We start from the raw sequence: 17,299 nt of genomic DNA, 5'->3' as shown, positions 1-17,299 counted from the left end.
GGAAAATGGAAGAGTACCTTTTAATCTGATCTAGAAGACATTGTTAACATAAAGAAACGTAATCAATTATATTGATAGCATAAAGTGATTGAAACCTAATTGAGATATAAGAATAATTAAGATCAGACCATATCACGATGGGATAGAATACTTTATTAAGAGGCGGACGGAGGTGATGGGGAAGTCAATAAATTTTCCTTTATTTTTTATTTTTATTTAGCACTTAAACAATTATAACAACATTACCTATGATTTAGTTTTTAATATTACGTATATTGTTGTTTGTTAACATGGAAAATTTATATTATAAAAACCAATAAAATTTTCAAAAACAAACAAACAAACCAAGTTCGAAGAGCCGCACTCAAGGGGCCAAAGAGCCGCATGCGGCTCTCAAGCCGCAGTTTGTTGACCCCTAAAACATCCTTCTCCAAGTCTTTGTATTATTCCATGTTTCATTCTACATCTTTCTACCTCTTGTCAAATTAGTGAGTGCACTACAGACTTCTCTCCTCCCAGTTTAGCACCTTGCCCCCAAGCTCATCCGCTGTCACTCCCTTTGTACCTTCCACCCAGTCTCACCTTTGACACTTCAACTTAGCTTGTATACAAGAACCAGTGCTGAATACTAGAAAGGAAAGACCTCATATTAGATACCTTACCTGAGTTAGAAAAGGTGAATTCCAATTTTTAGAAGACTCCAGGTCAGCCTGAGTGCCCCATTGTTAGAAAGGCAGACAAGAAGTCGTATAAATAAAAAGTAAGGTTTTCATAAGGAGGCTGCTGCAATAAGGACTCTGGCTATAAAGCACCACTCATTCAGCTGCCCTTTGCCTTCCCATCTTTACACTGATTACTGCAGTTTTGACATATGGTAGCTCCTACTTCTTACTGGCGGCCACAGGATCTACTGTTTGATGTGGCAAGCATGGCAGTCAGAAATGGTTCGATAGACAGTAGATACAATGGTTCGATCGACAGCCAATAGTTAGCATTCTTTAACACAAATCTGATCTCAGAGAAAGCAGTCTAAATATTTATAGGGTCCCCAAATTGTAACAAAAATGCCAACCAAAGCAAACTGCAGCAGGGAATGAAGCCTCAATTTAAAATCTGTATCCATTGCAGTCTAGTGAATAGCTCTCTATGACCTCTAAATGTGAATCTTCCGCTAGTTTTCCGGGGGTGGGGTCACAGGGGTCCTTCAAGATCAGTCTCTGATAGATTACTGAACCTTGACTTCCATACTCAGAAGAATTCATTTTTGATTTTATCAGCAGAAATCATAGCTTCTTTAATGCAGATTGTGAGAACCACTGAATGGGCTAAGAGTCTAAAAAGAGATTTTTACATGTAATTTATGGGAAGAAAGTGAGCTTGTCCTTGCACAGGATCAGGCTTTCGTAGATGTGTAAGGAAGAGGAGGCCATGGCTCAGTGGTAGCGCATCTGCTTGGCATGCACAAGGTCCCAGATTCCCCTGGCACTAGGACTAGGCAAGTAGGTGATGTGGAAGACTTCCACCTGAGACCCTGGAGAGCCACTGCCAGTCTGAGTAGGCAATGCTGACTTTGATGGACCCAGGGTCTGATTCAGTATAAGGCAGCTTCATGTGTTCAAGAGAACAGACCACAGTTGTGAAGCAGTCAGTCAATCTCTGAGTACTTCACAGTATAAATACGTCATTGCAGTCAAATCTAAGGGATTATTTAACAATGGACTTTTTTATATTGTATAAATTATTTACATTTTATAAATTATTATTCCAGATTATGGTTATAGCAAGTTAGTGTTCTGTAACTGACGGGGAGACAGAGCAAACCTCCCCAAGTCAAGAAACAAACTGTATAACTACTAGAAAACTAAATACTCTGCTGATGCAGTTCACTCTTTGCAGGCATGAGGACAGTCTGATCCATAAAAAAGGGGGAAGGAGGGGAAAGATGAACTTTAAAGTCCCCAAGGAAGAAACCCCAGAGAAAGAAAAATAATCAGTTAAGCAATAATTCACAGCAGGGTTAGATACTCCCATTATCACTGCACCATAGAAATGTCTGACCCCAAAATAACATCCCACAATGTAATACAATAGGAGTCCAGTAACACCTCAAAGACTAACAAAATTCGTTCTTGAAGGTTCTGTTGGACTCTTGCTGTATTTTGCTACTATAGACTAACACTGCTACTGATCTGAAATTAACCTATAGCAAGCAACCAGATCATACTGAGCAGGCTTTTACACTGCTCCTCTATTGCAGCTCCCCTCATCAAGCATCATGCGTGTGCATATATGGCTCAATTAGAAGCTCATAGTATTGCTTCAGTTAACAATGAGGTGCAAGAAGATGCAGAAGATGCAGGAAGCAGGAGTTTATGATGGCACAGGAAGGGCTTTGCTGAAGAAATGGGTCTTAAAAAACAATATAGAGGAATGGAAAAGGCTCTGGCCTGGCCAACCATTAAAGATAGGAAGCTTTCTGAGGCACAGGTGAGATTTTATGCATGCCCTGTGATTCGACTTTTGCCCAAGTCAACAGTGAAATTCAGTACTGAACAGAATTCAGCACCTTATTTAATTCACTTGCATCCTCGCCTTTCTCCCTAATGAGGACCCAAAGCAGCTTACATCCTTCTCCTCTCCTCCATTTTATCCTTACAGCAACCCTGCGAGGTATGTTAGGCTGAGAAGTTCTAGATTTCTTTTAAGGGTAGTTCATCAGAACACAGGATCTTATTCCTTTAACGTCATTTGTAGTCTGCCTTTCTCACTGGGAGTCAAGGTGGATCACGCAGCAGGAGACAATTAAACCAACAGGAACGGGATATCAATGCAAAAAGGATTTGGGTTTTTGGATTGCAGAAATCTGAAAACAGAGCTGAAACCAAGCTGGAGCAAGGCATTAGCATGACACATTAAATAATGAAGAAATTACACAATAGGACCACACATTTAGTGAAAGACTACATGCAATACTCAGTAGTCTAGTTCACAATCCCTTTTCCTTTACCAAAGAATCTTTCTGAAACATTTTGTTGCAGTATAGACCCATTACCTGTATTAAAAAAAGCCCATTGTATAATTCAGTTTTGCATATTTTGCGGAAAGCCAGGATGACTGGAGCCTTCCTGACATCATCATTTTGCCCATTTGCAAGGTGGCGCCTGTAGAAGGCCCTGCTTAGATGAGTAAAGCTGTCATGGTGGAGCATGGAGGAAAGGTGGCCCCAGAGAGCTGATGGACTCAGGCCAGAAAAGGTTTTGTATGTGATGGCCAATACCTTGAATTGAGCCTGGTAACTGATGGGCAGCCAGTGGAGGGACTGCAAAAATGGGAGTAATATGCAAACGCCACACAGCTTCTGATAATGCTCGAGCCGTGATGTTCTGCACCAGCTGAAATCTCCAAGTTAACTTCAAGGGGAGACCTTTGTAGAGTGCATTACAGTTGTCTAGCCTTGATCAAGTGTTGAAATTAAATCAACGGGTTGAAACTAAATCAAAAGAGTTTCCATCTAGACACTAGGAAGAATCTTCTAACAGAGCGGTTCCTCAGTGGAACAGGCTTCCTCGAGAGGTGGTAAGCTCTCCTTCCCTGGAGGTTTTTAAGAAGAGGTTAGATGGCCATCTATCAGCAATGCTGAGTTGCATTAACTTTTCTCCAGCAGCAGTGCTAGATCCAATACAACCCCTAAGCTCTTAACAGAGTCGGCAAGGCTCAGCCAAACCCCAACAAAAGTGGAAAACACAAAACCCTTCAAGGTCTCCACCTTCCCAGCCAGCATAACTTTTGTGTTCTCTGGGTTCAGTTTTTGTTGATTTGTTTTTTAAATAAAACATGTATATCTTGCCTTTCTTCATGGCTCAAAGTGGCTTACAATAATAGTTAAAAACATCCTCAGCTACAACCAAAAACAAAATAACAACCCCCAAAACTTTCCCCCCTCCACTTTCAACTATTTGACCGCTGCAGTCAGGAAGTGGATGAAGACCTACCACATCACTGCTGGATTTGGATAGACAGATAACAGAGCTGAGTGTCATCAACATACTGATGATATCCAATTCCAAATTTACAACTGATTTATCCTAAAGGTTTTACACAGAGGTTGAATAACATGGAGGGATAAGATTGTTCTATCGAATGCTACAAGACAGCTCCGACACTGAAGATAGCAGTTCTCCGATGGAACCCTTTAAGTTAGATCTGTGAGAAGCAATTTGAAGAAGAAGAGTTGGTTTTTATATGCCGACTTTCCCTACTGCTTAAGGAAGAATCAAACTGGATTACAATCACCTTCCCCACAACAAACACCCTGTGAGGTAGGTGAGACTGAGAGAGTGTGACCAGCCCAAGGTCACCCAGCTAGCTTCATGTGTAGGAGTGGGGAAACAAATCTGGTTCATCAGATTAGCCTCTGCCGCTAATCTTCATGTGTAGGAGTGGGGAATCAAACCCGGTTCTCCAGTCCACAGCTCCAAACCACCGCTCTTAACCACTATACCACGCTGGCTCCTAGACCACGCTGAACTAGTCCAAGGCACATCCTGATACCTACTTCTGCCTCCAAATACCTCAACAGGGTAGCACGACTTACTGTATCAAAGGCTGCAGACAGATCCAATAGGAGCAAGAGAAGCATGGCCTTTGTCTGCATTCAGATGGCAATAATCATCTAAGGCTACCAGGGCCATCTCTGTCCCACAGCCCAATCTGAAACCAGACTGAAAAGGTCCACAGAGCCTGTGTTATCCACAAAGACCTGGAGCTGGTCCACTACTGCTCTCTAAATCACTTTACTCAGGAATGGCAACTTAAGAGACTGGGTCTTTTCTTCTATAGGGATGGGGTTTTTAGTGGCTTGACAACTTTCTCTTTGAGTGGCCAAGGCAAAATGCCATGAGTTACTGACTAACCACTCTGTACAGGTATGAGAGTACATGTGCAAATCTGTGGCAAAAATCTCGGAAGCTGGGGAAAGGGGGAGGAGAGCAGGGCTCTCTGTGGGCAAAACGTGTTCTCAGTACCCTAAACTTCCTTAATTTGCATAATGTATAAGGTTGTAGAATTCTGCTTTTCCTTGGAGCATAATCATGGCACAAAGGCAGGGGGGAAAATCTGGAATGCAAGGAGAAACAAAGGTGGCTGATAGCAAATGAGTACTGATAAATGCCTGCACCAACATCATGCCCTCTGATTGCTTTTCTCACTAGCAGGCCAGAGTTTCCAATTAGAAGATGTGCAGTATTAATTCCCTGTAATCTCAGCCATCACAAAGAACTCATGCTCTTAGCTTCATAGCCATAAGATGCATTTCCACAGGGAGCCATCATTGTGCCCTTATCTGTAAATGACTCTGGCCAACTCTCTACAGTCCATTAAGCTAATAAATCATGTTGGGACCTTTTCTCCAAGCAATATTGAACCAATATTTTGCATTTTCGTAACGTTGTTAAATTAATGAGTGCAACACACTTTCCAGTAAGACTATCCAAAAATAGAATTCTGATCTATCAATTCCCAGTCCTGGGCTCCATCTTCTAAGCCACCTTATCTCCCCAACTAGAAATGTATTAAATTGCTGTGACTTATTCCTGGGACATGGACTTGAGCAAATGGTACTGCTGTATCAGATTCTCCTTTGTACAACTTCTCTGCTAAGAATCATTAAATGCAGCTTCTGCCTTTCTTAGGCCACTGACTGAGAGAGCCTGGAGCATTCTCACCTACGCTCTGGTGCAGGCTGGAAGCCCCCGATAAAGCACAGCAGAAAGGAGGATTCTGAAAATGCTTACCAGGCCACAATATTCCCAAGATCATCTTAAAATAGTTTTTGAAAGGCTTTTCATATATTCCTCTACTCCAAGAAGAAGTCAAGGGCCCATACCCAAAAGAAACACATGCAAGCTTGTTCTCACATCAAAGTCATCACAAAGACCAGTAGTTAAATTCTTCTTAGAAAGATAGGCCTGCCAGTGGCAAGTTTTCCAAGTGGCACCAGAATGCTTCCACGTATGCGCCCAAGTTGAGTCCAGAATTGCACGGCTGAAGTGACCTGATCTTCATTCAATACACTGCACAATCCATCATGTGCACATATACTTAACAGACTAGGCCAGGGGTGTCAAACATACGGTCCAGGGGCCGAATCTGGCCCCTTGAGAGCTCTTATCCGGCCAGTGAGCCAGCCAGGGCAGCTACCCCCACCCAGCCCCGATCTGAGCTGTCAAGGCATGGCCCGGCCCAACCAAATGACATTTATGTCATATCCGGCCCTTGTAACAAATGAGTTCGACACCCCTGGACTGGGCCATAGTAATGTCATAGTCAAGATAACTTAAGTGTTATCCCAGAAGAGGACTTAGGGAGGGAGGTGGGGATGCAAAATGTACTAAAGTAGGGAAGTCTGTATGAGAGGGGGAATAGATATAAACTTAGATGAATGAAACCAACACATGCCACCAGTTCACATTTATCAAAAGCTCCATCCAAAGCCACAGACTACCGGTAAGACAACTGAAGGTCACAAATCCATAGAATGAGACTTTTCGACAGCTGCAATCTTTACAAAGGGGACACAAACAAATGTGAATTCTGCAATCAAAAGAAGAGGGGAAAATCCATGTGGTGAGAGAGAAAATGAAACAGAATCAGAAAGGGTGCTATTTCAAGTGCAGGTGACAGCTACAGCAGAAAAGGGTGAATTATAAGAAGGGGAAGTGCTTGAGAGTGTTGGTGGATATAAGGGGGAGCTTTCTGAAAGGATAAAAGAAGCTCTGTAATACATTGCTTGGGGCGTGGGCAGGCAGGCAGGCAAAGAGAGCGAGAGATCCTGCAACATATTGGAAGGGGAGGAGGAGCAGCTGTCTCCAAAATGAGTCTTCAGAGTAAAAACAAAGAATATAATTCCATGTAACAGAATATTGTTTATGTATCAGTAGTACAAGATAACCATCACCCCCTGCGACTGCTCTTGCTCTAGGTATAGCATACCACCTGCATTAATCCCATTGTAAAGTTAACAAAAGAGGCATTTATCTGGTCTGGCCATTGCTGGAGGGGTGAGCAGGCAAAGATCAGAAAACAGATATGGGCAACAGAGAAGGGGAGGGGATGGCAAGCGCATGCAGCCTCTAATGAGTCAGAACACTGCCAAGCAGAACGCTGCTGCTCAGATTTAAATCAAATCTCCATTTAAGGAGCTCCTGCATTTGTGCTTTTATAAAAAGCAGACCAAGATTGCAACGTCTGGCTACAGTTGTTTGTCACAGGCTGGCGTGAGGCCTGGCAAGGAACGGGTTATAGCAAAGAGGGAGGAGGACAGAGAAAAAAAAACATACTGGAAAATATGAAGCAGCTGCTGGTTCTTTTTTAGAGAGAGAGAGAGGCAAGTCTCAAATCCATAAACCCAACACCTCAAGTTCTGGGCACAGCACAGTGAACCTCACACATGCCAATGTAAACGGTGCTAGCTAGAGGCCCAGAGAGAATGGGGGTGGAGAGCGGGGGGGGGGGGGGGAGAGCGCTGACAGAATGGAGCCACATCACTTTGGAGGGCTTACAAAATGGAGACGAATAATCCTTCAAGGAGACTCTGGACTTCCACAAAAGGGAACGGCAGCGCTGCCCCACCCACCCTCCCGCAGCAAAGAGTACTACCTATTCCCCCACCAGGAAGGGCAGAAATGTCACTCCCCAGCCTAAGGCACATTCAGCACAAGAGCAGCTCTGAAAGAAGCAGCTCTCCTCCGTCTGCTTTTAATTACAGCAAACAGCCCCCCCCCTCCTGCTAAGAGCAGCAACTAAAAGCAGGCAGCGGCCCAGGTGAAAGGCTCCATTCCTCCAAGCAGGAGGGGAGGGGGAGCAGACAATGGAATGGGTGATTCATTGCACAGGAACACACTCCAGAACAGGCTACTGCCACATGGGCTTGCCGGAACGGCTTAAAGGGGCAGCACGCCCTTTTCGGCTCTCTTAGAAACTCACAGTACCTTCCCCCCCCATTTTCAGCTCTGATTGGAAACAGATACCGAAGAAAAACGCCAGCAAGGCACTTGGCTGTCCAAGAAAAGGGAGGGCTTTTGGTTCTCCAGAAGCTAGTAATTTCAAAGCATAACCAAAAAAAGGGGGGGGTTCTTTAACATACAATTCTCTCACCTCACACTCCTCCCTTCACTTTCCATTTCATCCTCAGTTAGCAGTCCACAAACTGGACTCAAGACTCGACTTCCCTGAACTAGAACTGCAATCAAATTGGGGCACTTCTGTTTTATAAGCTGGAGGCTTTGTGCATAGTTAGAAATTTGGGGTTCCTAATTTTAAAGCATATTAACTACTGAATGTTATTTCAGCCCCCTCTTCACCATTGTCCGTTTTCAACGGCACTTCTCTGGCAGAAGTCTTTTTACATTAGACCGCAACTCTCTACCACAAATAAAATTGCAACAACAGAGTCTGGATTAAGGTTCTTAAGTGTATGTAGCAGATTCTGCAATACTGCCCGATTCCTTCTCAGTCAAACCTCACATATATACCGTATTACGGGGAAAGCTCATACCCTGCCAGAAATTTGTTAGCCTTTAATGTGCTACTAAATTCTTACTCTTTTATATTACAGTGGAGTTAACTGAGAGAATTCAATATCAGATCATCCATCCATTGACATAAAAAGGACACTTTTAACTTTTTCTACGATATTGTAAAGTTCACTAACATTGGGATTCTCCTGGTTTCTGACTGAAGATACTGGTTGCAGATTTCCTCCTTTATAATTTATACCAGCAGTGGTATAGCATCAGTGGGCCATGAATAAGATACTTGGCTAGCACAATTGATACAGGGATGCAGAATACAAAAGCATTCCCCCATTCTCTGTAGCGATTGCTGCTACTCATGGCTCATGTAAACATGCTGTCAAAGGAGTCAATATTACTGGTGTTAGAATACTGACCAAAAATGGTCGTGCATGTTAGGCCTCAGTCACTTGCACATTTAGCAGCCTCAGAGAACAGTTTACTTTTCATACATGCAGCAAATAAAACCTCTACTGAAACATGACTTATCAGAACTGCAACTCTAAAAGATGGCAGCGGAAGAATGAATTATACCACAACACCATCCTAAAGATACAATAACATTAAGGATCAGCCCAAGAAAGCCTAAAAGTAGAAGAGTAGGAGTCCAATAGCACCTTAAAGACTGAACAACATTTCCGGCAGGGTAGATTCTAGCTGTAACTGAAAAAGTGAGCTGTGGCTCACAAAAGCTCATACCCTGCCAGAAATTTTGTTAGTCTTTAAGGTGCTACTGGACTCCTACTCTTTTCTACTGCTAGTGACAGACTAACATGGCTACCCTAATCGTAATCTACTTCCCTAAAAGGCAACCATATTAATGCTAATGAACCAAAGCACTTCCTTCTTAAGGGATCTTGGATACTTGTTATTTAATTTGCCATATATATATTCACGTATAAGCATGGTTTTACACAATTAGAACAAAAGAAAATGGCACATGCTCAGGTCAGGGTCATAAGTCAAGGTCAGCTAAGCTTAGTCTTTCTCAATTCTAATATCTGCTATTATTTCGCATCCCCTGCCAACAGCTCTCAGGGCAAGCAAACCGGCAACATATGCACTTGAGTGTCTTCAAATCTTCCTTGATAGGATTACAGCCTTTTCACTTTCTGTGTACATGGACAAGAGTCTTATTTCAAGTCATCACACTTGCCTCTCCTTACTTCAGGGGTTCTCGGTCACTTCCACGTTCAAAGGCACACAAATACTGTACGTGCACAATAAAACATAAGCACAAGGGATGTAGAAAAATACTTTAGACACATATAATACACACGGCCGTTTCATGTGTGCCTAACAGCCATATAATACAAGCGCATAAGGCTGCATTTTACTAAGAAAACAGAAGCACCGTTAAACCCATTTGGAAGACGGCCTACTGTTCCTTTGAAAACTTTCTCTGGATAAGCATCCCAGATAAAAAGGTAGAAGTATAGACACTGAAAGCAGGCAGCAGATTCAGGGAGACCTGTGCGATGCATTCATCAAAGGACAGAGACCTTTCTGTCTCTGAGCCACTGAAATTAATGCAAGAAGAAATCAAATGGGTACCATGACTTGTAGCTAACTCCTCCTTAGCCAGTCTTCTGGAATATAGTGTTCCCTGAAGTCAGGCATGCATGATCTCATCAAAGCATAATCAAGAGGAATCTGGTTAAAAATAATACTGATGTATGGGTGATATTGCAAGTTTTGTGTCAAATGACATAGGGCTCTAAAGAATGTGTCAAATTCAGATCATTAAAAAGTTTCCTAACATTTTTGCCTTGGGAATATTCCCTCCAAAAGATACCCATCTCTGCATGGCACTGCAGGACCTTATATAACTATTAACAGGAAAGTCCAGTTCCAATGATGCTGCTTCCTACCCTCTTCTGTTTATCAACAACAACCCCCCTCCCAAACGGTTCTCATTTCCCTATTAGTTTCCTATGAGGTTTTCATGCTTTAAAAAAATCATTCCGCCACCCTCCCAAATAAGGCCCTAAAAAACAAAAGCACTGTCAGATAACATTCCTTGCAGCGTATGGAAAATGACGGCTCTCTATCCCTAGACAAATTATCTGATAAAATATCACTTGCGTTCGGAGCAAACCCTGTTTCCTTGGGAAACGATAAGCAGCTCCTTTCCTGAGTCTGTGTATAGTTGAAGTAGAGCTCACAGATTGGAGGGCACTCAGCACAGACAAGACACCTGAAAAAATGATGGGGTGTGTGTGTGCGGGGGGGGGGATGTTTACCTTTGTATGTCCCATATTAGCCATTAAAATGCAGATTCGGCTGGACCCGCAAAAGGGACCTGCATATGTCCCATGCACTGCTGCTACGAAGAGGGGATTTGGGGGGGGGGATGTCTATTTGTTGAGTAAAACACAGTGATGTTCAAGAAGAATTCCAGGACAATTAAAAAGAAAATCTACCGAAGACCACCCCATCGGCTTATTTCTCAAAGAAACCTAAGCTGCCGATGAGGATAAATAAATGCTCCAAGCTCCCAACTATCGGCACACAGCAGAACGAGAACGCCACCTTGAGAGCCGAAATGCAGCACCGGGGGCTGCGACCCTCCAGCAGCCCCCGCACGAACTGCAACCTGCCCCCGGGCAGGAGGAAGCCCCCTCGCGCCGCTACGAGTTGGCGGCGAGCCCTCCCGCACCTCTGCAGTCCCTCCTCCGCACCAAGACAAAGAGGTAGGCGAATCCCCACAGGGTCTTTCCTGAGCTGCAGCTGCACAGCACAGGAAACAGGAATTTGCCAGGGAGCGGAGCGAGGAGGGGACGGCTGCGCGCACACGCTCCGCGCACGGCAGCCTTCCTGCAGCTCCCAGGGGGAGGGATTGCGGGGGTTTGGCCGGGGGGGGGTGTTTCTTGGCCGGGAGGAGGGGGGGCGGGGAGAGAGCCAGAGCGCCGCCAGACGCCCCCGATCCCGGGGACGGAAGGCAGCCCCCTTACCTGAGTGACCATTTTCTTTTTCTCCATAAACCACAGCGGGGGAGGCGCGGGGGAGGGGGTCGAAAAAGGCGCCCTTCCGCCAGGTGGGGCTGTGGCCGGGCCTCCTCTCCCCTCCGCGTCTGCACGGCGAGCGAGGGGCAGGGGCGGCGGCGGCGGCGGGGCTGCCCCCTGGATCCTGCTTCGCCTCCCTTTCTTCTCGCGCTCGTGCGCCTGCCTGCCTGCCTGCCTGCCTTTCTTCGCTCTTGCTCTGCCGCTCCCTCCCTCCCCCGCCCGCCTCTCTCCGCAGCTCCCTCCCATCGCTCAGCCAGATGGCTGCTGGAAGCCCCGCCCCCCGAATGCCTAGGGTAATTAATCAGCGCCAGGGACCGCCCACCTCCCTCCCCCCCCGCCTGGCCGGTTGCAGAGTCAAGGCAGAGGGGGCCGCTGGGATCGCGCTGGCATCCTCTGCCCGGGCTGGGCGCGCGCGCGCAACCTCGCACGGGCCCCGGCGGGCTTGCCCGGACGCCGCCGCTTCCTTCCAGGCCAGGAGGGGTTGGACAGCGCCGCCGTTGCCCCTTTTCTTTACCCGGAGCCCCTTTAAGCTTCCCGAGCACGCCCGCACATGGCAGCGGGAACTCTGCAAAAAGGCGTACCTGCAATGTCAAAAACCCCCCCCCAAAAAATAGATTTGCCGCTGGCCTAGGGGAGAAAACGCATGGGAGGGTTCGCCTTGGATTTGGCCGCTCTCTCGATGCACATTCTCTCTCCCCCGCCCATCTGAATTCTCAAAACTCTGCATGGGGGTTGGTTCTCGTAGGTTATCCGGGCTGTGTGACCGTGGTCTTGGTATTTTCTTTCCTGACGTTTCGCCAGCAGCTGTGGCAAGCATCTTCAGAGGAGTAACAGTGTCCTTCAGTGTTACTCCTCTGAAGATGCCAGCCACAGCTGCTGGCGAAACGTCAGGAAAGAAAATACCAAGACCACGGTCACACAGCCCGGATAACCTACGAGAACCAATGAACTCTGACCGTAAAAGCCTTCGACAATATCTGCATGGGGGCTTTTTTTTTTTTAGTTTTGAGAATTTGGATGGGGCAATGCGCGTTTAGAAAGCGGCAAAATCCGAGGCAAAACCTCTCTGCGGCTCTCGCTCGCTCTCAGCCTGGGCTCCGACGGTGTCCTCCTAATTAAAGCCCTACGCTGGGACACTACCCGATCCGGTTTTGCTTTGCTGTTTCCTCCAAAGCTGAGCTCCCGGCCCAGGGATGCTAAAAGGGGAGGGATGGGGAAGCCTGCAACAGAGGACTTGAAAGCTTTTCTTTGAAAGCAAGGGAACCACTGACCTTCCAGTAAATTTGATGTCCTTCATGTGATTTAGTTGGATGCTGAAACAACCATGGATCTGGTTACCTGCCCACCCTCCAGAATTGCCTCCTTTTACTTACTAGATGCCTGTTTGTGGCTTCTGCTTTCAAGCCACCCACTCATTAACAACAACAACAGGCCTTGCTTTTCTGCCTTTATGTAACCCCATAAATACAGGGGGAGGGGGGGAGATTGTGGCCATGTATTACCTAAAAAATTACAGTTACTAAAAATATTGCACGGCTTTTGATTTTTGGATAAGACCAATCAAAATAAACTATACAGATATCCAAGCGGCTTGATGAGACAGACAATTCCAAGTCTTTTGTCATTTTTAAAAGAGTTCACAATGTTGAACCCTTGGGCAAAATTCATATAACCTATACTTTGAAAAGGGGGACATGAACAACAATACCCCTACATCAAATCAGAGTTTATTCAAAATTCTCTTTTGCTGCAGATGAGCAGAAAAATGGAGGTGGGAGAAAATATGAACACATGAAGCTTGATCAGTCAAGGTCATCATTGGCTACTGTGACTGGCAGCAGCCCTCCAAGTGTTTCAGGTAGAAGTCTTTCATATCACCTACTACCTGACCCTATTAACTGAAGATGCTAGGGACTGAATCTAGGAGCCAGCATGGTGTAGCAGTTAAGAGCAGCAGACTCTAATCTGGAGAACGAGGTTTGATTCCCCACTCCTCCACATGAAGCCTGCTGGGTGACCTTGGGCTAGTCACAGTTCTCTGAACTCTCTCAGCCTCACCTAACTCACAAGATGTCTATTGTGGGTAGAGGAAGGGAAGGTGATTATATGCTGCTTTGGGACGCCTTAAAGGTAGAGAAAAGTGGGGTATAAAAACCAGCTCTTCTAAATGAGAAGCTCTACCTCTGAGCCACAGCCCTTCTCCCCTAATCAAAGGGCAGCATTTACCATAGGTCATCTACACGTACAATAGTGTACATCATCAAAACTATACAACAACACCCAATCCTTAGGTCCAATCTAGATGTGACCCAGAAAATCCATGAGGAGGGTTTACCCCAATTTTATTTTTAAAGTCTGTATGTGGGGGGTGGTTGTGTCAAATCTTGAGTGCAGTGCTGGGGAGGGGAGTTAGAATCAGAGTTGGAAGGGACCACCAGGGTCATCTAGTCCAACCCCCTGCACAATGCAGGAAACTCACAACTACCTTCTAGCACGGCTGGAACTTGGCCGGGAGATGGGTGGGCTCGGTGCGAAGGCGCCTGGCACCGGCCTCTCCCTGGTGACGGAGGCACGCCGGGAGCGTTCGGAGGGGGCCAGCTCCAAGCCCAAGGCAGGCCGGGGCAAGGCAGAGACGCCCCAGGCCAGCGGCCTCCCGGGGGGGGGCTGGCATGGCCGGGACCCACTGTTCCCCCGAAGGCGCGACGGCCCGCAGCAGTGATGGGAACGGAGCAGGGCCACAGGGCCACAGTGAGCGCGTGGGAGGAGGGAAACCGTTCCGCCCAACAGCTGATCAGCGGGCGGGCCCGGAGCCGGAACTGCCGCGCTCCACACTCGTCAACCTGGGCCGAGCCAAAGGTGGAGGCTTTCGCCTCCCAAAGACTTGGGGAGAACTTCCGGGAAGGGAGTTGGGGTGGGGCGGGACCTCACGGCCTGGGAGGATAAGAGGGGGAGAGAGGGAAAACGCCGGGGAGGATTCGACTCTCTCTCTCTCTCAGGCACTCTGGCTCCAGCACAAAGGGAGCAAGTGCATCCCGGCTGCCGGCGCGAGCGAGCGCAAGAGCAGGGGCTCCAAACCAAGTGGCAGAGCCGCACTCAAGGGGCCAAAGAGCCGCATGCGGCTCGCGAGCCGCGGTTTGCCGACCTCTGGTCTAGACCACTGGTTCCCAAAGTGGGCAGTATCATCCCCTGGGGAGGCAGTGGGATTACCTTGGGGGACACTAAGAGGCAAGGGGGCAGCAGGAGAGCGCTAGAGGTGGGCCCCTTCAACTGTGTTGTTGGACAGGGTAGGGGGTTGCTGGGGTTGAGTTTCTGGAACCAAGGGGGCAGTGGCCCAAAAAGTTTGGGAACCACTGGTCTAGACAGAAACTCTTTTGATTTAATTTCAATCCGTTGGTTCTGGTCCGACCCTCTGGGGCAACAGAAAACAACTTGGCAGCATCCTCTATATGACAGCTTTTCAAGTACTTGAAGATGGTTATCATATCCCCTCTCAGTCTTCTCCTCTTCAGGCTAAACATACCCAGCTCCTTCAACCTTTCCTCATAGGACTTGGTCTCCAGACCCCTCACAATCTTTGTTGCCCTCCTCTGGACACGTTCCAGCTTATCTACATCTTTCTTAAATTGCGGTGCCCAAAACTGAACACAGTACTCTAGGTGAGGTCTAACCAGAGCAGAGTAAAGCGATACCATCACTTCGCGTGTTCTGGACACTATACTTCTGTTGATGCAGCCCAAGACCGCTGCATCCTTTCACTCTGTACTATATCCCCACCACTAATTCACTTGCTGTTTGCCCAATTAAAGAAAATACAGAATCCTCTAGGATTCTTATCTATTTAAAAAATTTCCTCTGGTCCCAAATAGGGACAAGGTGGCTCACAACACCAGGTGGAAAAGGCAGCATGCAAATGTTTTTTCAGGCAAAAAATCCTGAAACAGTACAACTACAACAGCACAACTTTAAAACCTTTTTTTAAAAAATAACGATTATTATGCAACCCCAAACTCTCTCCAGTAGATCATTCCACAAAACCAAGGCAACAAATGAAAAAAAAATCACAGTTGTGCACAACAGAACTGATGTACTGTGGGATAGAATAATAAGCAAGAATAGATGGAAAGAAAATAGTTGGTGCATGGGTTGAGATTGGAGGGGGGGATACATGTCTTTAGAATACTAATGACATGCAGCACAGGTAATAACTATTATAGTATAAACAGAACAGGGCAGGAGACACCCAGGGTGCCTGAAATCACCTCTAACCAGTAGTAAATGCAGCCCATGAAATTTCTGAACATATCCCCATTTATAGGTTAAACCACCTTAGCAGGTTTTCCTCCCTCAGATCAAACAAGGCCTAGAAATTCATGGTGTTGTATATCAGACAGCTGTTTATTATCAGAGTCCTGCCCATAACATACTGAGCTCCTCTAACTGAAGAGGAAGATTGGGCTACGTGTTAGAAAAGACTAATGGTAAGTGTAGTATCACATACATAAGGACATCTGGATACTAGAAGAATTCTACTGCCAGAGGAGAAATATCAAAGCTACCAAATGTCTTCAGAGTCCAGGTCACTTGCAAGGGTACAATGTGGCTCTGCGTACTCACAATAACACTTGCCATGTAATAATCCATACAACTACCCGTTCCTTCTCTCCTTCCCACTAAAATATTCATGTTAAGTATTATACACAAATCTGAGCTATGCTGCCATTTTAGCTGTGGCTTATCATCACCACTGAGTATTTGATTTTAACAGCAAGAAAGCAGAGGAACATGCTCTCTAACAGTGCAATCCTAAACACAGTTGCACCCTTTTAACTCCAGTCAACTTAAAATGAATTACACCTGTCTACGTGAAGAAATCTCCACTGCAGAATAGCCATCTTCTGCAATATGATGCATAACTGATTCTCATCATGTATAACCCCTTCACTCCATATCTCACCACATATTGTCTTATCAACTAATGACTCATGCTTTGAGTTTGTGAATTGTTTCCACTGAACAACACCGTTTTTTGACGGAGCTCTTCCTATGATGTTTCATTGTTTCCAGGATCAATTCAAAGTGCTGGTTCTTACCTTAAAGGCCAGCAATGGCTTGGGGCAGAGTTCCTGAAGGGCAGCCTCCTCCCCAGACACCTATACTGTCCAATGTGCCAATTAAGGGTGCAATCCTGAAGGGGGGGGACGAAGCGCCTTAGGAGCCGGCATGACTCTGCGCCGGTGTCCGTGTCTCTTTACTAAGGTGCAAAGTGGCACGGATGCCACCGTCGCTGCCACGCCAGCAGGGAAATCCCGGAAGGAAAAGCCTGTGCTGTTGTGGGGGCAGGGGGAAGAAGAAGAGGAGGAGGAAGAGGAGTTGGTTTTTATATGCTGACTTTCTCTACTACTTAAGGAAGAATCAAACCGGCTTACAATCACCTTCCCTTCCCCTCCCCACAACAGACACCCTGTGAGGTAGGTGGGGCTGAGAGAGCTCTAAGAGAGCTGTGACTAGCCCAAGGTCACCCAGCTGGCTTCATGTTGAGGAGCGGGGAAACCAACCCCAGTTCACCAGATTAGAGTCTGCCGCTCATGTGGAGGAGTGGGGAATCAAACCCGGTTCTCCAGATCAGAGTCCACCGTTCTTAACCACTACACCACGCTGGCTGGCTAGGCGTGGAGCTGATGTTAGTCAGCTTCCAGACAGACCCCTTTTGCCCCGGGAACACCC

General features: G+C 46.4%; 1 protein-coding gene across 11 annotated transcripts in view; it reads right to left on the bottom strand.

Annotated features, from left to right (window-relative positions):
- The window catches only part of RBFOX2 (RNA binding fox-1 homolog 2), a 228,669-nt gene that overhangs the window by 106,635 nt on the left and 104,735 nt on the right, over nt 1-17,299 (bottom strand). Inside the window, exon 1 of one of the 11 annotated variants that reach the window (XM_056845897.1) lies at nt 11,525-11,577. The exons of the other annotated variants lie outside the window; for them this stretch is intronic. Coding sequence (XP_056701875.1) covers nt 11,525-11,551 — 27 coding nt within the window. The 5' untranslated portion in view covers nt 11,552-11,577. Of the gene's footprint in view, nt 1-11,524; nt 11,578-17,299 lie in introns of those variants that run through there. 11 annotated transcript variants of the gene reach the window in all.

This window comes from Euleptes europaea, chromosome 3, assembly GCF_029931775.1.
Source record: "Euleptes europaea isolate rEulEur1 chromosome 3, rEulEur1.hap1, whole genome shotgun sequence".
Classification (NCBI taxonomy): Eukaryota; Metazoa; Chordata; class Lepidosauria; order Squamata; family Sphaerodactylidae; genus Euleptes; species Euleptes europaea.
The sequence above is the reverse complement of the archived record's forward strand: the minus strand, read 5'-3'. Positions and strand labels throughout refer to the sequence as shown.